Source organism: Vulpes vulpes, chromosome 15 (genome assembly GCF_048418805.1).
Source record: "Vulpes vulpes isolate BD-2025 chromosome 15, VulVul3, whole genome shotgun sequence".
In the NCBI taxonomy this organism is placed as follows: Eukaryota; Metazoa; Chordata; class Mammalia; order Carnivora; family Canidae; genus Vulpes; species Vulpes vulpes.
This window is the reverse complement of record NC_132794.1, coordinates 93092094-93115824: the sequence shown is the minus strand read 5'-3', so window position 1 is coordinate 93115824 and position 23731 is coordinate 93092094. Positions and strand designations below refer to the sequence as shown.

Sequence of the window (23731 nt, the reverse complement as noted above, 5' to 3'; positions counted from 1 at the left end):
GCAATACAAGATTGAATTCCTCCAAATAAATAAACGTACGTATTTCAAAACAGACGTCATACCTTCTAAGGGAAATAATCTTGGATGAAAGAAATGCACAATCGCTACTCAAATTTGAATTATTGTTCATAATACATCATTATATTACCTATTTCAGTGTTCTGCGCATCAATTGATGCAGACAGAATACTGCTGTTTGGAACGGTACCAATTTTGTCATTTTTAAAAGAGAGTAAAGGGTGTCGGGTTCGCTAAGCCGGTAGAGCCCGAGACTCTGATCTCAGGTTTGCAAGTTCGAGCCCCAGTTTGGGTACAGAGATTACTTAAAAAAAAAAAAAAACAAAAAAAAAGGAAATAAAGAGATGGTCAGCCTCGGGTGAGATTCTTCTAAACGCGACCCGCAAGCCCCGCCCTCTGTGCAGAGCAGCTCCGCGCACGCCGCCCAGGTCTAGGTGAGGGGCGGTGAACCACATTTCCCAGCGGGCCCTGCAGGTCTCCCGCGCCTGCGCACTGGCAGCCCAGGCAGGTAGGCAGAACTCCCGCGCTACCCAGCCGCCGGGGTTCGTCTCCCCGGGTCTCTGCCCCCCGCATGGAGAGGGTCTCGGTGGCCGCCGGCAGCGCGGGCGTCGGCCAGGCCGAGGGCGCTGGAGCCATGCCGCCCCCGCCTGCCGTCTCCCCGCCTGCTCTCACCCCGGCACCCGCAGCGTGTGAGGAGGGCCCGCCGCCCTTGCCCGAGGCGGGGGCTCCAGGCTGCTCGGGCTCCCGGCCCCCGGAGTTGGAGCCGGAGCGCAGCCTGGGCCGCCTGAGGGGCCGCTTCGAGGACGAGGACGACGAGTTGGAAGAAGATGAGGAGCTGGAGGAAGAGGAGGAGGAGGAGGAGGAAGAGATGAGCCACTTCTCGCTGAGGCTGGAGGGGGGTCGGCCGGACTCCGAGGACGAGGAGGAGGTATTGGTAGCGGGGCCTGAGGGGCCTGAGGGGCCTGAGGAGCCTGAGGGGCCTGAGGGGCCTGAGGGGCCCAGGCAGCCCTCCCGTCTCGGCGCCGGGCCGCGTCGGCAGCTCGCCCTGCAGCCTCGGGCGCTCGGCGTCCACCTCACCCCTCCCTCTCAACCTGCCCAGGCGTGTGGCTCCGCGGCTCCGCGCCCGATTCCCTGCCGACCACTGAGGCTCCCCGAGTCCCGCTCGGTTTCTCTGTAAATAATCATTCAGTTATGCCAGGCGGGTGGGCGCCAGCGGTGTAGGGCGCCTGCCTTGCGACAGCTTACAGTCGGACAGGAAAACCAGTCCATTTCTGACGGAGGCTGAGAGGGTGGTACCTTCCCCGTCTCCTCAGCCTCTTGCTTGGGAAGGGTTTTTTGTTTTTTTGTTTGTTTGTTTGGTTGGTTGGTTGGTTTTTTTAATGTGGTAGCGCATATTCTACCAAGCTGGGCAACACCTAGCCGCTCAGAATCGATACATTAGGCGTAAACATCAGTATCTGGAAAGTTTGCCCATTTTGTAAGTCATTGGTGAAGGGAGACGCCCCTCATCAGGCAATACACGATATATCCGAAAGAATGAAATCTTTTTTTGAAACATTGGTTTGTATTGTTATTGTAACTTTCGGCAGGATTTTGAAAGGTTGGAGGTACTGCAACATGTTTCCGTGTTGCAAAGCAAGACACATTGTTCATAATGAAATATGGGGATTATGCCTTTAAGAACTTGAGAAGGCAGGGACTTGCGTTTTTAAAACTATTTCCATTGCATTTGCAGCGCCTGATTAATCTCTCTGAGCTGACACCATACATCTTGTGTTCCATTTGCAAAGGTTACTTAATAGACGCAACTACCATTACAGAATGCCTTCATACGTGTAAGCATATAGTTCACATTTCGAATAAATACATTCATTCAGTTTTTGAAATGGGTTTAAAGCATCCTAATGTAAACATTTTCTTTTTCAACAGTTTGTAAAAGCTGCATTGTAAGACATTTTTACTATAGCAACAGATGTCCAAAATGCAACATAGTAGTACATCAGACACAACCTCTTTATAACATAAGGTAAGAGAAATATATAACCAGAAATTGTATTTTTAAATACACTTTTTCTGGAAGCTTCTAGTTGTGTAGTTGGGAATAAATTCTTGACCTGTTTCAAAAAGGGAACTACATATTCTCTGAAATACATACAGAACACTTACTGTGTACCAGGCACTGTGATAGCTGCTGGGAACAAAAAAATAAAAAAGCACAGGCCTCTCTTTTTGAGGATTCTAATTCCATCAGTCAAGTTAATGAGGCTAGTTTAGGCTTGTCGTTTTGGGGATATTTAGAACTCCACTTTTTAAAACTAATGCCTGAAACGACTGGCCTCTTTAGAAAAACCTGTTTGTCATAGGTCATTGTGGTTTTTTTTTTTTTCTTCAAATTTTCAGTTCATACTCCGTTTCCCAAGGGAAGAAACATACTAAATAAAAGTGGATTGCTTTCATTTGTTCAGCGTATACTATTACACTTTTATTACCTTTATAGAAGAATGCTTTGCAGATGATGCACAAAAGTTCAAAATACAGTCTCTGCAAGGGAATAAGACCAGTACACGTGGAACAGTTTAGCAAACCATTCAAGAATCTATGATTACTTATGATTACATATAACTAATTACTTGAGGTTATCTCAGGTGAGAACCAGTGCTACCTAAAAGTAATTCACCTCTGAAAAAGGAGTTATCCACTCCCAAGACAAAACAGTTGCAAAGAGCATCATTCATTCTCACTCTGTACCAAAATGCATTTTGCTGAATTCTGAGGTATTCTCCATCCTTTCCTTTTATTAGGTTGGATCGACAATTACAAGACATAGTGTACAAATTAGTGATCAATCTAGAGGAAAGTAAGTTTGTTTTATTACATAGTTTTGAATCCCAGCATCTCTGCTAACTCTCCTAGTTACATTTTAAGTGTAATTTAGTCTGTGTTTTATCATTTTTTAGGAGAAAAAAAGCAAATGCATGATTTCTATAAAGAAAGAGGTCTAGAAGTACCTAAACCTGGTAAGTTTGGGTGTATATCATAATGTATTTATAGATTAAAGAATACTAACTCAATAAAATTTACTCCCTTTGAGGTTCTTTTTGGTGATAGCTGGTTATTTTATGATCAAAGAGAGAGATTATGAAGGTAATGATGTAGTATAATCCAACTTAATTATGTATAGAAAATTAAAGAGTATAGGCTCTGGAGCTAGATTTTCTGAGTTTGATCCTACCTCTGCCACTTTACTTTCTGTGTGACTTTGGCAAATTACTTCCATGTCTCAATTTCCAGGGCAGCCCCGGTGGCGCAGCGGTTTAGTGCCGCCTGCAGCCCGGGGTGTGATCCTGGAGACCCGGGATCGAGTCCCACGTCGGGCTCCCTGCATGGAGCCTGCTTCTCTCTCTGCTTGTGTCTCTGCCTCTCTTTCGCTCTCTCTGAATAAATAAATAAATAAATCTTTTTTAAAAATGTCTCAATTTCCTCATCTATAAAGTAGGGATAGTGATAGCACTTCATGAAATTATTATAAGGATGCGTTCGGTAATGCAAAGCACTTAAAACGGTGCCTGGAACATAGTAACTGTTCAAATAGTTTTTGTGATCATGGTAATGTCACAGTATAGAAGTTAGATAAATGTGTATTTAAATCTTTGTTCTTCCACTTGCTATATATTGCCTAATCTCACTTAAACAGTAATCTCAGTTTCTTTATAGTTTTAACTGTAAAAAAAAAAAAAAAAGTAGCAGTATGCTTTTGTTATGGGATTATAATAAGGCTTAAATGAGAATGTGCATATACAATGCTAAGTATGAGCCCTGAACCCTGGCACATAGTAGTGTGTATATATGTTGTGTTATGATGAGCTCTCTCTGTGGCCCTGGTAAACCAGCTACATATGTCTGTCTGCCTTCCATTGTGGAGTGATCCCCAGGAGCAATTTCACCGGTTTTGACAGATTAGTTAATGTTATTAAAGAAAAGGAGATTGAGCGCTTTATGATCTCTTAAATCGTCAGTGTAGTTATAATATCTGTAATTATTTTTCAGAGATCTCAATTTGTGAAATTTGTATTCTAATTCAACTTTTTTCTTTGGCTATTAAATAGCTGTTCCACAGCCAGTTCCCTCAAGCAAAGGAAGATCTAAGAAAGTCTTAGAATCAGTGTTTCGTATTCCACCTGAACTTGATATGTCTTTATTACTAGAGTTCATTGGGTGAGTATCCTAAACCTATACCTCTTAACCTTAAAATAAAGAATTTGGTAAGTTCCAACATTATGAAATCATCCTGAACTCAGGTAAAATCAAATTTTTCTGATATCCTTTTAAAAATTAATCATGAAAAATCTAAGACTTAGAAAAAGATCTAAAGAACTACAACCATTTGTATCACCATCATCTGGCTTAAGAAATAACCCACGCTAGCATAGTGGAAGTCCTTTGGCTACCTCTTCCAGTTCACTCCCACTTTTCTTAGAGGTTGATAACCACTGTTCTAAAAATAATGATTGCCATTCCCATGGTTTTTAAAATATGTTTATCTCATGTATCAATGCTTAAGCAATATGTAGAATTGCTTTTGTCCATTTAAAAACTTTAAATGGTATCACTGTTTTCCAACTTGCTTTTTTTTTTTTTTCCAACTTTTTTTCACTCAACATTGTGTGATTCATCCACGTGAAAATTTGTAGCTCTAGTTCATTCATGCTAACCATTGCCTGGTATTCCCTTAAAATAAGTATAACATAATTTATCTTTTTCTTGTACTGTTGAATATTTAGCTTATATCTAGGTGTTTTTGTTATTATAAACAATGTTGCTTTAAATACTTGTGTACATATCTTCTTGTATATATGTGAGATAGTTCTCTAAGAGTACAGATTTGCTAAGTGTTAGCATATGTTTGTTTTTAACTTTGCTTGGTTTTGCCAAATTGTGTTCTAAAGTATTGGGTATCTTTCCAATTCATATACATTGCTTCTTTCAAACATTGTATGTAGCATATGGTATACTCCCTTATAGTGCAACATTGTTAAACACTATCATGATAACAGAGTTGGCATGTATCAAACTACAGTTTTCAAAATACTTAGTTTTCAGAATAAACTAAAACGCCTTTTTTAGAAAATCTAGATTTTCCATTTTATGTCACGATGACTATTCTACTTTTCAGCTATTTCCTCCTTATAATTTTAGGTTCCCTATATCACTTATTTAGTATCTAACTTGTGCTATGTTGTATTTATCCCTTTATGTAGTCACCCTATGTTCTCAACTGATATTAAGGACCCTTAAGAGGCCAAAAACGTTTCTCATGCCTACACAAATCCCATGTAGTAGTGGTTGATAATGAAATAAAAATCCCTTTGGAGGAATGAACAGAAACTATGTAATCCCAAACTTTAAACCAGCAATTTCTGATAAGGAATGTGTTCCAATCTAGATGTCCAAAAAGAGATCTGGTTAAATAATGGTGTATAGCACGTATGTGCTAATATAATAGTGTATGTGCTGATATGGAACAATCTCCAAAATAAGAGAATACATAGTGTGTGCCTATTTATTTTAAAGAGAGTGGTGGAAAATATGTGCATATACATGTTATACCTGCACAGACTATTCTTGGAAGGACATATAAGAAAATGCTAATAATACATATTTTGAAAAGTGACAGGGATGCAAAGATAGCAAATATATATTGAGTATGCCACCATTACCTCTTCCTTTGCCCACTGCAGAAATCAATAATTAATCATGGCAGGCTTTCTGATGAGCGAGACTTGACCACAGTACTCAAAGCAGTCATTACCACTTACCACACTTATTACATTATTAGTACATTCCCTGCTGTAGAAAAAAGAGCCCTCGTGTGCTTTCCTGGTTACGAGTTTCAGGGAGGCTGAGGCTCAGGTGGACTTGATTCAGGTCCACCAGAAACCCACTGCCATGCCGAGGAAAGCATTGCTGCTGGATTGCGTAATAGACATTAATACTGCTTTATAAGAGGTGCAGAAGACCACTCTCATCTGTGCTGGCCTAGCACGTGGAATTTGCGAAGCTGCCAAAGCCTAGACAAGCACCAGGCCTATCTGTGTGCCTGCATCCAACTGTGATGAGCCTATGTGTGTCAAGTTGGTGGAGGCCCTTTATGCTGAACATCAGATCAACCTAATTAAGGTTGATGACAGCATGAAACTAGGGAAATGTGTGGGCCTCTATAAAACTGACAGAAAGGGAAAACCCTGTAAGTGGTTGGTTGCAATGTGTGGTTGTTAAGGACTATGGCAAAAGAATCTCAGGCTGATGAGGATGTCATCAAGGAATATTTCCAATGCAAGAAATGAACAAATAAAAAACTTGGTTCTTATTCCAAAAAAAAAAAAAAAAAAGGAAAAAAAGAGCCCTCATTTGGAATAAAGAATCTAGGTTTAAATCCTAGCTTCTCCGTTATCTGGCTTTGTAAACATTAACAAATTGCTTTTTGTTTATTCACAAGATGTTTACTAAAGTCCTGCTATATATACCAGCTCAACATTCTGCTAGTTGTTGAGAATACAGTTTGAATAAGTCAGCCATGGCCTTTGCCCTCATGGAACTTTTAGTTTTTAACTTCTCAGAGGTTCAGCTTCCCTATCTGTAAAAAGAAAGAATTGAACCTTTTATGTTGATGATTATGATGAGTAGTCTACTAATAATATAGCCCTTTATCTATTTTCAACTGGTTGAGGGGAAGAAAGCTTCCAGTGTGGCAAGGAGTTCTTTTGAAAGAAAGCTTCCAGAGGCAAAGAATCCGTTTGAAGTCACCAGTCCCCAGAGTTAACTACATGGAAGAGCTCTGATGTTACCACAAAAGTCAGGCTACTGAGGGTAACCCATAGGCAGCCCTTTCATGACAGGACAAGTGGCAGGTGAGTTTTAACCTGATGCAAGTACAAAAGCAAATTTGGTCCAGCCATTGACCGCACTTAAGCTAGAAGAGCAAAAAAACCGAGGTAGGTTCAGCCTGTGAACAGTGATTTTTCAAACACTAAAATATGAAGTTAGATTCCCCCCCTAATTTGGGTATGCCTTTAGATAATCATGTAGTTCTTTTTTTTCTTCTTCAGTTTCTGTGTATAAAGTAGAAGATTATAAAAATAAATAGCTTCAGACAGGCAGTACAGTATGTATAGAAAGCATAGACTTTGAAGAGTCTCAGTAACTCAAGGTATATAATCCTTGGGATGTAGCTGAACTTCTCTTATCAGTTTCTGTGTTTCTAAATTGGGAATTTATAATAGCAACGAACAGGATTGTTCTAAGTATCAATTTATGGTATTCCTACCATGTCTAAACTATTATCAATATATGAACATTGAAATAATGCAGGCTCATTCAAAAATAAAAGTTAAAGTAGTCTGTGGTGCTGTACTATGTACATGTACCTAGTGAGGAAAATGGACTCACATGAGATAAGTGTGATACAGCAAAAATTTTGTGCAATCTTAAACTCAGTAGTATTTAGTGAACCAAGGAGGTGATATCCAACTGTATGCCTATTAATCCAACTAGAGTTTTATGTTCAGCTCTGGACACTACATTTTAAGAGAGATGTTGGTAAGCTGAGGTATAACAAGAATAGTAAAAGGTTTGAGAACCATGTCATATGTGGTAAGGGAAGGAACAAAACTAGTGTGAAGAAGAGAACACAATCATAAGCCCCTTAAGTTCATTTCAGATCTTTAGAAGGTTATCATATAAAAGAAAGATTGGGTCTTGTAAACAAGAGTACCAAAAGGCAAAACTAGGACTAGTGAGTGTGACTTAAAGGGAGAAACATACTTACTTCAGTGTTAGCAAGCAATTTCTAACAAAGTGGCCCACAAATGGAATGAACTGTCTTGGCACATAAACATCTATCTCTTCAGGTGCCTAAGCAGAAGCCCAATGACCATGAATCATGGATTCTATAGATAATTCTTGTAACAAATAGGATATTTTATTTTATACTTCTGAGCTTATATTATGTATCTTAGGTTTCTCTTATATCCATATATATAACATTTATGTTAATGTAATATTTTTATAATATAGCTTGTATATTACATTTTAATATATTTCTCTATTTGTATTATATGAATATTCTGTAGGTGCAATTGTGATCTGGCCTACTCTACACAACGTGATAGGGAAGAAAGAATGTGGGTTTTGATGCTAGGTACACCTGAATTTGAAGCTTTATCACTTTAATAACTCTGTGACCTTAAGCAAGTTGTTAAACCTCTCTGGGCTTAATTTTCCTCATCTATAGAAAGGAAATACTAATACCTGATATGCAGGGCTGTTATGAGGACTAAATGAAAAACATTCATCCCATATGAAGACTTAATATAATACCTGGTACATAGTAGATACTCAACAAAAATTAGTGCCCCTTGTCTCCTCATGACATAAACAAAATTGATTTAATCAAAAAATCTCTTTGCACTTTGAGGTGAAGAGAAAACTGAGTAAATAATGCCCAGTATGCTGTAAGTAAAATAAGATATCTAGCAGCCTTCTTATAAGAAATCTATCTTATAAGGGTTACTACAAAGAAAAAAACCCCATTAATTATGATAGAAGTTTTACTTTAAATTGGAAAAATGTTAGAATGCAACATGTGGGGGAAATCTAAATATTAAAGATAGACTTTAAAAAAAAAATAAATAAATAAATAAAGATAGACTTTTAACTCCTGGAAGTATGCAAGTAGTGTAAAATAATGGATAACACTGCCTTTGCCTTACCAGTAGGTGGCAGAAATGACAACTACATTTAATTTCATAAGGGTTAGGTGATGGTGTTCTAAAATTAAATTGATGTTCCTCAAATATTTATATTCATGTTATTTTTCTGTGTTCTATGATTTAATGTATAGTTTAAAATGTTGATTAATTTTGCTTTCATTTTTCAGTGCTAATGAAGGCACGGGACATTTTAAGGTATTTTATTTTCATTTACTTCACAGGAGGACCCTGTAGTACACAATTTAAGAATCAGACTAGCAATCATGTGGAGATTGTTTTCAATTATGGTAGAATTTTGTAAATAAAAATTGTAGAAGTGTGAAGTACATTGAGTAATGTTTTCATAATAAGTTTATGAGAAAAGAGTTATTAAGTAGGGATTTGTTATTAATTCAGTACAGTGGTTTAAGGAAACAAGTGAGAAAATTTTAAAACTCTAAAACCAAATACTATGTTAATTTGGTGACTTTAAAAATATTTCAAAGCATTTTTTGCATAGTTGGCATTCAGAGTTAAATATGAGCTTAAATTTGTATTTGCATTTTGGGCTCAAGGTAACCTGCCCTAACTTGTTACTTCAATTATTTACTGAAATTTTGGAGTAGTCTGTGGTGGAGGTAAGAACGAACTCCTTTGTAATATACTTAAGTTCAGAGTTGTCTTAAAGGCTCTATTATCACAGGTCCCATTGTACACAGTGTTGCTCCTATAGTATGAGTCATGCAGGGAAAGGTGACTTTTCCTTTTTTTTTTTTTTTTTCGAAAAGGTAACTTTTTAAAAAAATGTAATTTTTAAAAAAAGGGCTAAAATCAGGCCTTATAGTCCTCAGGATAGCAAATATATAGGAAATCGCTGACTTTGATAAGCTTTTTTTTTTGTTTTTTGTTTGTTTATTCTTGAGAGAGAGGCAGAGACATAGGCAGAGGGAGAAACAGCCTCCCTACAAGGAGTCCGATGTGGGACTTGATCCAAGACCCCAGGATCACGCCCTGAGCTGAAGGCAGACACTCAATTGCTGAGCCACCTAGGCGTCCCTGATCTGTTTAGATTTTTAGTGACTTTCGAAGTCTGTACTAATACTTTGGGTGGATTATACCTGATTGGGTATACTGTTTTATGAATACATTAGCTTAGAGACATGAATTAAAGCATAGGAATAGATGGGTACTTCTGTGGATGAAGTATATTATAGATGTTTCCCAGAGATCAGTGTGATGGAGGAAATGCAGTGTTAAGTTTGGTAACTTTGAGCTTATTTTAAGTTGTAAAATATCATATTTACGGTGATTAACTTTAGGAATTTCTTTCGTAGTAGTATCGTCGGTGGGAAAGTGACAGAAGTTTCTGTATGGGACAAGTACAGTGTCATGCTCCTATAGTTTGCCAAAGATGTTTATCCAATGACCTATTGTAGCCACACAAACCAACAGTATAAAAACTTCATGACGAAAGAACTAGAAATTAAGTTGAAATATTAGCCTATTGCTTCCACAAAAGCATGATATGGACCTGGAACATTTATATAGTTTCAGTCATCACACATTTGAAAAATATGATGACAGTACCACCTGTGAAGTATTCTTGCCAAAACAAACAGATGTGAAGCTGGTCACATTCCTAGATTTAATCACTAATTTACAAGAAATTCAGGAGACAAAGGAACATGTTAAATGACACTATAGGAATATAATAAGCCAGATCTAGGCAGTGGAAAACTATAGCACAAACAATTGTGTTTCTTGAGAATAAAAGGGAGAAATGAAGAGGAAACATATAAATAACACATTAATCAAAAAGTCTCAAGGGACATAGCTACAATGTATGGAGTTTATTTGGATTTGATTTGGAAAATAAACTAAAAAATTTATGAGAAAATAACCCCAAATTGGAAACAACGCAAATATACATCAACTGGTAAATGGATAAACACAATATGATATATCCACACAATGGAGTGCTGTTTGACAATAAAAAGGAGTACTGATAAGTGCTACAACACAGATAAAATATTTTGAAATATTAAATGAAAACAGGCACAAAAGTTCACATAATGCAGGATTCCATTTATGTGAAATGTCTAGAGCAGAGAAATTCATCGAAGCATGAAATATTATAGATTGGTGGTTGCCAGAGTCTTGGGGGAGAAGGGGAAATTGGAAGTGACTGCTAATTGGCATGGGATTCCTTTCTGGGTGATGAAATTGTTCTGAAATTAGATAGTGGTGATGAGTTGCACAACTCTGTAAAGTAAAAACCACTGAATTGTATACTTTAAAATGGTGAATTTAATGTTATATGAATTGTATCTCAATAAAGCTGTTAAATTTTTAAAAAGTAACTAAGCCGGGAAGCCTCGGTGGCTCAGTGGTTGGGCATCTGCCTTTGGCCCAGGGCATGATCCTGGAGTCCCAGGATCAAGTGCCACATCGGGCTCCCTACATGGAACCTGCTTCTCCCTCTGCCTATGTCTCTGCCTCTCTCTCTGTGTCTCTCATGAATAAATAAATAAAGCCTAAAAAAAAGTAAATAAATAAAAAAGTAAGCCAAGATCCCAATGGGAACTTTGGGGGTTTTTTGGCTTATTTTTTACGATTTTATTTATTTATTTTTTTATCTCTCAACACAGAGAGAGCATAAGCAGGGGAGAGAGGGAAAAGCAGGCTCCCTGCTGAGTAGGCACGGGATGCTTAACCGACTGAGCCACCCAGGCAACCCCCAATGGGAACTTTGAATAGAGTATATATTTAGTGTATATATTGTGAAAGTACAAAAATATCTCTGGTACAAATAATACATGCAAAAATTAGAATTTTAGTTTGAGTTCATATTTATATTTTTTTTCATGAAATCTTCATTTTTATTCTCTTTAATGACAGCTCTAAAAACAAAATCATTTCCTGCTGGGTAAGAAAATTAAGACAATTGGTGAAATTTGAACACTTATTGGATATTTTCTGATACCAAGGAATTTTAAAGAATGATAATGGTATTGCGCTTTTTTAAAAAAGTGCTTATCGGGATCCCTGGGTGGCACAGCGGTTTGGCGCCTGCCTTTGGCCCAGGGCGCGATCCTGGAGACCCGGGATCGAATCCCACGTCGGGCTCCCGGTGCATGGAGCCTGCTTCTCCCTCTGCCTGTGTCTCTGCCTCTCTCTCTCTCTCTCTCTCTGTGTGACTATCATAAATAAATAAAAATTTTAAAATAAATAAATAAAATAAAACACTGAAAGCTTTTTTAAAAAAAAAAGTGCTTATCTTTTAGGGATACATACTGAAGTACTTACAAATGAAATGATATGTCTGGGTTTGCTTCAAAACAAATATGGAGAGTCGGGGTCAGGAAGTAGTTGCAGTGGGAAGTGGGTATGGTATATTTAAAACCAGATTGGCCTTGAGTTGATAAAGCTAAGTGATAGCTATATAGGAATTTGATTATACTAATCTCTCATAGTTTTGAGACATTAAGTTTTCAGTTTTAATTGATGATACAGATGTTAATTTGAAGGCTTTATGCCTGTGAAAGTTGATGAATCTGTTTTAGAAACAAATGATCCTATTAATTCTGTTTTTGTTTTTGTTTTTTTTTTAAGATTTTATTTATTCATGAGAGACACAGAGAGAGAGGCAGAGACAAGGCTGAGAAAGAAGCAGGCTCCATGCAGGAAGCCTGATAGGGAACTCAATCCTGGGACTCCGGGATCACATCCTGAGCCAAAAGCAGACGCTCAACCGCTGAGGCACCCAGGCATCCCTAATTCTGCATTTTGTGATGACCAGAACAGAGTTCTGGTTACAGCTTTTGATATTATTGTTCAGTATTCTTTGCTACTTATAAAGCTGTTTTTATATCTTATCTTATCTTTGAGCTTAAATAAATATGTGTATCTAGGTATGCCTGCCTGGTTGTTAAACTTTTTACCATGTAGACCTGTAGCCTGAAAGTCAAAAACCCTATTTGCTACATTCAATTTCAAAATATTTCACTAGGCAGTAATATAGTCCAGATAATTTTTCCCGAGTCATCTTTTTTAAGCTTTTTAATTGCAATTTTTTTTTTTTTTTTTAGGAGGAAGAGTGATCAGGGAGGGGTGGGCATAGGGAGAGAGAGACTCCTAAGCAGGCCCCACCCTGTGATCATGATCTGAGCCAAAATCAAGAGTTAGATGCTTAACCTGCTGAGCCACTCAGGCGCCTCATTAATTAATTTTATAATTAATTTTTATTTTTTTAAAGATTTTATTCATGAGAGACACAGAGAGAGAGAGAGAGGCAGAAGCAGAGGGAGAAGTAGGCTCCATGCAGGGAGCCCGATGTGGTACTTGATCCTGTACCCCAGGATCACGCCCTGAGCCGAAGGCAGGTCCTCAACTGCTGAACCTAATTATGAACATTAGGCGTCCCTAATTATGAACATTTTTAAACATAGTGAACAATAGATCTTTCCTGTGCCCACCACTCAGCTTTACCAGTTAACTAATGGCTAATTTAATTTCTTCTATACCTTTGTCCACTTCCCTTCTAGTAGTATTCTAAAACAAATCCCCAGCATTTTGCCACTTCATTTGTAAATGAGTCTTTTTTTTTAATGACCGTGTGTTAAACCAAAAAAAGTTACGTGTCAGTGTCATAAGAGATAATAAAATGGCAGAGCTATTCTAGATTAGAGATTACAGAAAGATGACAATAAAATGCAATGTGTGAACCTTCATTGGCAAAAGAACAATTTATAAAGGATATTAGGACAATTTACAAAAGAATTTGGGCTACTTAGATAATGGTATTAATATTAAATTTCCCGAATATATATTTCCTGTTCATTGTATTATAGTTATATAGGAGAATCCCTTTATTCTGGGAAGATTACTGCTAATATGCTTAGGGTAAAATATCTGTCTGCAAATAATTCTCATGTCCAACAAAATATTTACATGTACATATACTCACATAAATTAGAAGAGAGAAAGTAAATACAGCAATATATTAACAGTTCATAAACTAGATGAAAGGTATCTGGGTCTTCATAGTACTATCTTACAGTTTTGTAAGTTAAATCAGGATCCAGACAAAGTTCACATGTTGTGATTGGTTGATGTCTTCACATCTGTAGGTTTTCCATTTCTTTTTCAATTCATCGTTGATATAACTGAGTCATTCATCCTATAGTTTTCTACAGATTAGGTTTTGATGTTGCATTGATGTAGTATAACATGTTTTTCTGTTTCTGTCTTTCCCATGAACTGGTAGTTAAGTCTGAGTGTTGATCAGACAGGTTTGATTTGAGGGAACAAGACTACTTCATAGGTGGTGGTGTTTCTTTCCATCTAGAGATACATGATGTCTGGTTGTCTGGGCCTTTTTATAACATTAGCATCTGTTGGTGCTCAGTGGTTAAGCCCATTAACTTAGGGTTTGGAAAATGATGCTACCATTCCTTCTTTTTTTTTTTTTTTTTAAGATGTTATTTTTAAGTAATCTCTACACCCCATGTGGAGCTTGAACTTACAACCCCAAGATCAAGAGTTGCATGCTCCACCAACTGATCCAGCCAGGTGCCACTATCATTCCTTCATTTATTTATTTTTTTCTTTAAAGATTTTATTTATTCATGAGAGACAAAGAAAGAAAGGCAGAGAGAAGCAGGCTCTTCTGGGAGCCGGATGTGGGACTCGGTCTGGGCCTGAGCTGAAGGCAGATGCTCAACCACTGAGCCAGCCACCCAGGCATCCCTCATTCCTTCTTTTATTAGTGAAATAGTTCTATAAGGAGAAACTTCACTTTGTCTATTTGTTTAGCTAGTGGTGTAGTTTATATAGGAAAAGCAGGATAAATGCTTGGTTCTTTCCCTTTACTTACCAAGCTCAGAGTAATGAGTTGGTTCATTAGTATACTCCACTCATGACTAAACAGGTTTTGTTGTTTTTACTTTAATATGAACTCATTAATTTAAACATATTTGTGATTGAATGCCATTTCAGTTTTCTTTATTGAAGTTCAAATTTTCCTTCATGTATCACAGTGTGTGATACTTTCTCGCTATCTGATATGACAGGATGTTCATGTTCAACCTGTACATCTGTTGTCCCCCAGACATGGAATTAGTCCTTTCTCCAAAGTATCCTAGTTTCTTTTTGTGGTTTTTATTTTTATTTTATTTTTTTCCAGATATTTATTTATTTATTCATTCATTCATTCATTCATTCATAGAGAGAGAGAGAGAGAGAGGCAGAGGGAGAAGCAGGCATCATGCAGATAGCCTGATGTGGGACTCGATCCAGGGTCTCCAGGATCACGCCCTGGGTTGCAGGCGGCACTAAACTGCTGCGCCACCGGGGCTGCCCTCTTTTTGTGGTTTTTAAAAATCAAAATCTGGCTGCCAAGGGTTCATTTAGCTGCTGGATTCATAATTGTTTCTAGCCCTGTTGACAGAGATCAGAATTTTTTTCTTTTTTCTTTTTTTAATTTTTTGTTTTAGAATTTTTTTCAAGGTAAAATATAATTATGAGTTGATACCATCTTTTTTTATTATTAATTTTTTTTATTATTATTTATTTATGATAGTCATACAGAGAGAGAGAGAGAGAGGCAGAGACACAGGCAGAGGGAGAAGCAGGCTCCATGCACCGGGAGCCTGACGTGGGATTCGATCCCGGGTCTCCAGGATCGCGCCCTGGGCCACAGGCAGGCACCAAACCGCTGCGCCACCCAGGGATCCCCCATCTTTTTTTTATATCATCTTTTTAAGGGATCTTTTTTTAGTGGTATACATTATCTAAAGCAAGAAAATGACCAAATGTCTTTTAAAATCTCCCTACAGATCTTAAACTAGCTTATTCAGCTTTCTTATTGAATTGACCTTTTATGTTATAGATGGTAGGGAAGACCGCTGTGTTTAATTTCAGTGAAATGTAATTCTGTGGATTTGTTTCTTCCTGTTTATTTGCAAATGGTAGGAGGCTATGAGGTTGTAGCAGAAAAAATAATGAGTTGACTATGTAGGTGAGAACTGACTTTAGAGCTTTAAATGAAAGGAAGAAAACAAACAAACAAACAAAAAAACCAAATTATTTTCTTAAAAACCGCATGTGAATTATATGGAGGAAAAATCCAGTTAAGTTGTGAACCAGGGGCATGAGGACTAAGGTTAGCCACATGAGAAAACTCTAGCTTTGAAAGCCAAAACTAGTTTTTTTTCTTTCAGATATTGGCATATCTTACAATTCTGTTCTGGATGATTTTAAAAGTACAATATTTATAACTTTAGCTAAGTTGGATTAATTTTAACAAACACCTGGGGTAAGGTAGGTACTCACCAAGAATTTAGAAATAAGGGAAACTGGACTGTCCTCTGATGGTATACCTGAGGTAAACCCAGGAAATTAACTTTCAGAAATGCACTGGTGGCCAGACAGGCATAGCTAGATAATTCAGAATAGCAGTACCCATTAAGGTACTTAATGGGATTTGCATGCTAATCAGGCATTGTCACCTACAGTGAGGTATTCTCTTGGGGACTGCACCTGGGGTTAGCAGTTAGTACCTTCTCAGGTACTTCTCAGGTACAGTCTCAGTGAGACTGCCTTAGCTTTGTGAGATGACTCCTGTACCTACATTAAAAGAATATGAAACGTTGCCATTTTTTTGTTTAGATTATATCAGTATCCCATGGTGACAATTAGGCACTCTGTAAGAGTCAAATTCTTTTATATAGAGAGTAAAATGGTCACAATACACCAGTAGTAACTATGTGCCAGGAATTGTTAATAGTTATCTACATATATTAACTCATTTTCCTCTTGATAAATCTATGAGGTTTAGTAGGTGCTATTTTTATCTCTTACAAATGGGGACAGCTTTAAAGGTTCACCAACTTGTCCAAAGACTTACAGCTAGAAAATAGCAGAACCCAAAGACTTTTAGCCAGGAAGTCTGTTTCTGGAATAGCCTGCACTTAATTAACACTTATTGTTACCTGCTACACAATGGTAATAGGAGACAGTTTTCTTATTAAGGAATGATCTTAAACCAAACCACAGGTAAGAAAGCTGAGTGCTAATACATGGAACAAATGTTTGCCTAACCTGTCTGGGTCCTCTGGGATCCCTCTCTTTCAGTGTTGAAAAACACTGCTCATATTTTCCTAAAAGTTACCCATTTAGTTCTGATTACTTCAGCTTTTCATATGTATTAGATAGTGCATCCTTAAAATAGTCTTGGACACAGAGTAGATGGCTAAGCATTAGTTTCTGCTTTAAAACCCTGTGGCCTCTCCACCTATCACCTTAGACCATTGGATCAGAATCTAGCCACATATGTCTAAATGTTAATCTTTTTATTTTCCATTTAAAAAAGAAAACTCTTGGGCAGCCCTGGTGGCTCAGCGGTTTAGCGCTGCCTTCAGCCCGGGGCGTGATCCTGGAGACCCAGGATTGAGTCCCACATCGGGCTCCCTGCATGGAGCCTGCTTCTCCCGCTGCCCCTCTCTCTCTCTCTCTCTCTCTCTCTCTCTCTCTCTCTCTCTCCTCTCTGTGTATTCTCATGAAGAAATAAATAAAATCTTTAAAAATAAATGGATGAATGAATGAAAACTCTTTATTATGGAAAATTTTGGACTCCTACAAAAGTAGACAGTAGTAAAATGAATGCCCATGTATACTACTCTGCTTCAGTAATTATAAACTCATGGCCAATCTCATTTCATCTATATCTTCACCACTTCTCATAATTTTAAAGCAAATCCCAGACTATACAGTATCATTTTTGTCACTAAATAATTGGATTTGTTTCTAAAAGATAAGGACTTTTTACAAACATGATAATGATACTACAGTTTTAAAAATGAACAGTAAGGGCAGCCCAGGTGGCTCAGTGGTTTAGCGCCGCCTTCAGCCCAGGGTGTGATCCTGGAGACCCTGGATCGAGTCCCACGTCAGGCTCCCTGCATGGAGCCTGCTTCTCCCTCTGCCTGTGTCTCTGCCTCCCTCTCTCTCTCTCTCTCTGTCTCTCATGAATAAATAAATAAAATCTTTAAAAAAAAAATGAACAGCAATTCCTTAATCAAATATCCACATGCTATTTAAGTTTCCTAGATTAGCTCACAAAAATTATTCTATAGGTTTGTTTAAATTAGGACCCAAATAAGATCCATACATTGTAATGGGTTGACATATCTCTTATTTATATTCCTTATGTCTTTTTTAGTCTGGAAGTTCCTCTTTCATCTTGTTCTTTTTTTTTCTTCCAGTTTTTTTGTTGAAGAAACTAGATTGTTTTAGAGATAATTTAGTCTTAGGTATTCTCTGTCAATAAATCTTATTCTAAGTTTTATTTTTTAAAATTTTTTCTAAGTTTTATTTTTGATGAAATATTAAAATAAGCCAGTTAGCCTTTCGATTAAAAAAATTGTTGATGTACTTTTCAGAGAGGGGAAGCTAAGCAAAAATTCTTTTTTTCTTTGATAAATAAATTATCTCAAATTTCATAGTAGTTTTTCTCATAAATCTGTTGAACATCTTTTCTATAAAATTTGCTCTATGATTTATACATTTTATGCATATTTATTCTGAAAAGATTTATATATGTTTATTTTTGTAGCCCTTGGAAAAGAAGTTTGTCCGAGTTTCAGGAGAAGCAACTATTGGGCATGTAGAAAAATTCCTCAGAAGAAAAATGGGCCTTGATCCAGCTTGTCAGGTAGTGTACATGTATATAAAAGGACAGATGAAGTTGAGAGATTACCTTTAGTGTATTGAAGAAAGAACTGTCTCTAGGATTTCATGATGTGGTTTTTGTTTTATGATATGTAGATATTGTAAATACAAATTAAATATTGGTACACAGTGATTCCAGCCCCACTTTTTTTTTTTTTTTTTTTTTTAAAGATTTTATTTGAGAGAGAGAGAGCTCAAGCACAAGCAGGGGAAATAGCAGAGGAGAGGGAGAAGCAGGCTCCTCACTGAGCAGGGAGCCCTACATGGGGCTCCATCCCAGGACCCTGAAATCATGACCTGAGCTGAAGGCAGACACTTAACTGACTAAGCCATGGTGCCCCTCCCGTCCCATTTTAATCACATTTGACTTACTCTCTGCTTCTTGCTGCCACTGATTATCACCTGTGTCAGAGAAGAGCTGAGGATATAAGCCTCAGTTCCCCCTCTTTGATAGTAATGTAACAGATTATTTATTACCCATCTACCTCTTTTCAGAGGACATCTTTGCATTTATAACAAGTTACCTCCAAGAAACCTAGGAAAGTAAAATAGCTATCTAATATAAGCCCTATTTATTTTTTGAGCATTAGAAAAGATCTCCCATTCTAGCTATGTAATTTGTTCTTGTTGTAAGGTGGAAACTCAAACCTCATGTACTGTTGAACATAACAGAATGTGCACCAGTGAAAATGCACATCTGTATGGTTTTGCTTTTTCATTACATAAATTTTAAGTGGGGTTTTATTCTCCATCACTTGTAAAATTTCATAAAATAATTTTATGACACCTATTTGCTATTAAGTAAAGTAACTGATATTTTATTTTTTTAAAGATTTTATTTATTCATGAGAGACACAGGCAGAGGGAGAAGCAGGCTCCATGTAGGGAGCCCGATGCAGGACTCAATCCCGAGACCCCAGAATCACGCCCTGGGCCGAGGGCAGGCGCTTAACTGTTGAGCCACCCAGGGATCTCGCTAACTGATATTTTAAAGTTGGCTGAAATTTTGGTAGTGTTTTTAGTACTTGTATTTGTGGATACTAAATATATATCTAATCCAGGGAACAGTGACTACTCTTAACTGAGTTTGGCAATGCTGGCTATATCTCATGGCAACTAAAAGCTGGAATGATTTATCTGTCACCTTGTAGCCATAGTTTACCTGAGGTTACTCCTAGTCTTTTGGTTACAAATCGGTAGCTGCTTAGAGACCTCTGGACAAAGAATTGTGAGTGATCCCATAATCTATTATTTCTAAAAATAGAAGTCAAAGACTTGTACCTGATTATATAGAATAACTAAGAAGTGCCACCCAATAGGATTTTCTTAGGATATAGTTCTGTGGCTAGGTACTGATCAAAACACATTTATAAGTTTTACATTGGTGTTTTAAGAAAGGTAGTAGTTGCGGGGCACCTGGGTGGATCAGTTGGTTAAGCATCAGACTCTTGATTTTAGCTCAAGTCATCATCTCAGGGTTGTGGATCAAGCCCTGCGCTGTGCTTGAGCCCACACAATGGGCATGGAGCCTGCCTGCTTAAGATTCTCTCCGGGATGAGAGGGAGACTCTGCCTATATCTCTGCCTTTCTCTGTGTATCTCTCATGAATAAATAAATAAAATCTTAAAAAAAAAATTCAAGGCTTTTAGCATTTAAGAATAAAATTACATAAAATCTGTTTTAACATTTAATTTTCTCTGTCAGCTCTTGGCTCTCTAGGTAAATATTTCTTTCCTATCCAGGTAATATATAGCTGGTAACACTCATAAATTACTGTTTTACCAACATGTTGAAATAGTGAAACGGAGGATTATCAAATATGCAGATGTTGTGACTAAAATTGTTTAGACCTTCTAAATCCAAAAGAGAATAAACAACAATTAACTTCTAACATGAGCAGAACATCGAGCTAGTTAACCATTAATCAAAATAAAATGCTTGGGCGAAAACCCGGTCACTTGAGCCTGCTATGCCGGCCCTTTTTTTTTTTTTTTTTTTTTTTAAGATTTTATTTATTTATTTCTGAGAATACACAGAGGAAAGAGAGAAGCAGGCGCCATGCAAGGAGCCTGATGCGGAACTCGATCCCGGGTCTCCAGGATCAGGTCCTGGGCTGAAGGCGGTGCTAAACTGCTGAGCCACCTGGGCTGCCCGCCAACCTTCTTTAAACTAGTTATTCTCAAGTAGGAAATGTGTGCTTTGTCTACAGATATGTGACCTTCATTTATGGTTATTTACTAGCAGGAATGAATGATTACTACGGGACTGTTAAATGATAAACTAGCTTTAAAGTTATTTGTGACAGGATGCCTGGGTGGCTCAGCGATTTAGTGCCTGCCTTCAGCCCAGGGCGTGATCCTGGAATCCCGGGATCGAGTCCCACATCAGACTCCCTGCATGGAGCCTGCTTCTCTCTCTGCCTGTCTCTGCCTCTCTCTCTCTCTCTCTCTTTCTTTCTCTCTCTCTCTGTCTCTCATGAAGAAATAAATAAAATCTTCAAAAAAAAAAAAGTTATTTGTGGCACATCAGAATAAAAGAAGGAAGACAATTCTGAAAGATAAGAAAACAGATCATGTATTCTTAAAAGAGATTTAAGTTAATCCAAAATTAGAAACCAGTGATTATCTGAATAGATTCCAACAGAGGCCTCAGTGCCTCTGGATTGCCAGGGTTGATTTAGTGGTGTTTTGAACTCATTTATGTTTTATTTTGTTTTATAGTTATTGTGTTCCTCTGTACATAGTTTGATCTTCAGATTTTATTTTGCTTTTGTGAAATGAGACTTAGAAAATGAATATCACATTGATATCTAAAAATTTTTATATAAAAGAAATACTAGATTTTGTTAATCCTATCATAACTAATTCTATTTTAAAAAGATAGGTTATTTTTATTATTATTTATTTAGTATATGACTTTAACCTTACTATAAAATTGTTTCTAAATCCATTTTTAAACAGACTCTAATGTATCATAAGGCTTGACCCTACCATTTATTTATTACCTATTGATATTAAATTGAGGATCTATATCCTTGGACTTAAGAGTTCAAAGATAAGGGACACCTGGGTGGATCAGCCATTAAATGTCTCTGCCTTTAGCTCAGGGTATGACCCTGGAGTCCCGGGATCGAGTCCCACATCGGGCTCCCTGCTAGGAGCCTGCTTTTCCCTCTACCTATGTCTTTGCCTATTTCTCTGTCTCTCATGAATAAATAAAATCTTTAAAAAGAAAAGAAAAAGAGTACAAAGATGAGACAGAAAATTCATGCCACCCAGGGACTCAGTTGTGTGGAAAAGATACACAAGAAAACAACTGAATGACAATAGGATATGGTGAGTACAAGAAGAGCACAGGGTAAATGATTTAAATCTGGAGGAGCCAATGAACAGACTTGAAGAGTAGATAGGAATTGCCAAAGAAAAAATAACTTTCTATCAAAGAAAAGAATATGTATGAACAAATGTGGTACTAGCTCATTCAATGAAATATCCTATCTTGGAATCTAGTGTCATTTTGCTTGTTAAAAAAAAAAAATACAGATTAAAAAAAAATAAAATGATACAGGTTTTTCTTGCCTTAAGACTATCCTCATATTCTGACTTCTTTCTTTCTTTCTTTCTTTCTTTCTTTCTTTCTTTCTTTCTTTCTTTTCTTTCTTTCTTTCTTCTTTCTTTCTAATATTTATTTATTCATGAGAGACACAGAGGCAGAGACATAGGCAGAGGGAGAAGCAGGCTCCATTCAGGGAGCCTGATGTGGGACTCGATCCCAGGACTCCAGAATCATGCCCTGGGCTAAAGGCAGACACTAAACCACTGAGCCACCCAGGGATCCCCTCACATTCTGATTTCTGCTCTGAGATCAAGAAATATTATAGTTGTCCTTTCTATCTGAAACTTGATACTCCAGAGGGTAGAAAGATTATACAGAAAAAAAGTTAATAAAGCTGACTTGAGGTTGCTGTCTTTAGAAGGGCCTGCTCACAAGGTTAGCCCTTGCCTAGCATCTAGGAACTTGGGTTGCAAAAAGTTTCCTACAATAATAGGAAAATAGGGAATAGTTCCCTAACTGATAAGGGTGTTAATACTATGCCTAGACTATATAAACAGTGGGTCTGTGCTAAATACCAGCTTTCCTTCTGGGAGTTTGGAATTTAGTAGTTGCTAGGCAGAGAATGCCAACATGAACAGCCCTCAGTAAAAATCTACTCTGATCTTCAAATGGGCTTCCCTGGATAGAAACATCGTACAAGTTGGCTGCATTTCCAGTGCTAGGAAAGGGAGTACTGTGGGTGTGTCTTTTCCTGATCTGAGGAGGGTATGTGTGCATAGGAAGCTAGTGTGTGGACTTGTCCAGATTCCATCTACGTCTTTTTCCCTTACTGATCTGGCCATGTGTCCTTGCTGTGTTTTGTGAGTCCATCTAGCAAATTACCAAATATGTGGGTTATGTTTGTGGAAACTTCAGATGTGACTCTGTTTGAATGTGATGATTTATGAAATATTTGTAATCATGTGACTTTTAAAAATGAGTATGTAAAATTGAAAGCAATTTAAATGTTTATTAAGGGGATGGGGACATAAATTATGATATATTCATAAAATGGAACACTATAGCTATTAGAGCTGTGTACTTCAAAGATGTCCATGGTATATTAAGTTTTTTTTTGTTTTTTAAATAACTTGTAGAACAATTTATGTGGTATAATCCCATTTAAAAAAAACAAAACAAAACAAAAAACCCACATGCACACATAGCATTTAGGGCCATATACATCAAAATGTTAGTAACTGGCCACCTTCTGGGGGGTTAAGATTAAGTTGAAAAATGTAGTAACCAAACCATAAATGTATACCATGTGGTGAAGTTCAGGAAGAGTGATGGCCCTTGGATTGCTGAATATTAAATCAAAATGTAGTGATAGTTTCCTAATTCTTTAATTTTTCATGGATCTAAATTCTGTGCACAAGGTACGCTACCATTGCTTTTAAGCCATTTTGCAAACAAGTATTGCTCTGCCAATTTTGAAACTAGCAAGTGTGAAACACAAAAGGTGCTACTAATCAGAGTTTATGCATTATGAGATAGCATGGGTGTTGACAAATTATGACCTATGGGCCAAATCTAGCTTACCATCTGTTTTATAAATAAAATTTCAGTGGAACACAGCCATACTAAAGCTGTTTTCATGCGGTAGTGGCAGATTGAGTAGATATGACAGAGATCCAGAAGCC

General features: G+C 37.4%; 1 protein-coding gene and 1 pseudogene across 3 annotated transcripts in view; both read left to right on the top strand.

The window, feature by feature from the left end:
• The first annotated feature begins 506 nt into the window (after positions 1 to 506).
• The window catches only part of PCGF6 (polycomb group ring finger 6), a 34450-nt gene continuing 11225 nt past the window's right edge, over positions 507 to 23731 (top strand). Inside the window, exons 1-8 of one of the 3 annotated variants that reach the window (XM_025993050.2) lie at positions 507 to 946; positions 1754 to 1853; positions 1948 to 2044; positions 2820 to 2875; positions 2976 to 3035; positions 4125 to 4233; positions 8954 to 8981; positions 18379 to 18477. In XM_025993050.2, coding sequence (XP_025848835.1) covers positions 590 to 946; positions 1754 to 1853; positions 1948 to 2044; positions 2820 to 2875; positions 2976 to 3035; positions 4125 to 4233; positions 8954 to 8981; positions 18379 to 18477 — 906 coding nt within the window. In that variant the 5' untranslated portion in view covers positions 507 to 589. The remainder of the gene's footprint in view (positions 947 to 1753; positions 1854 to 1947; positions 2045 to 2819; positions 2876 to 2975; positions 3036 to 4124; positions 4234 to 8953; positions 8982 to 18378; positions 18478 to 23731) is intronic. The other 2 variants (XM_072739894.1, XM_025993067.2) reach the window with 2 other exon arrangements.
• Positions 5878 to 6486, top strand: LOC140595723 (small ribosomal subunit protein eS12 pseudogene; annotated as a pseudogene).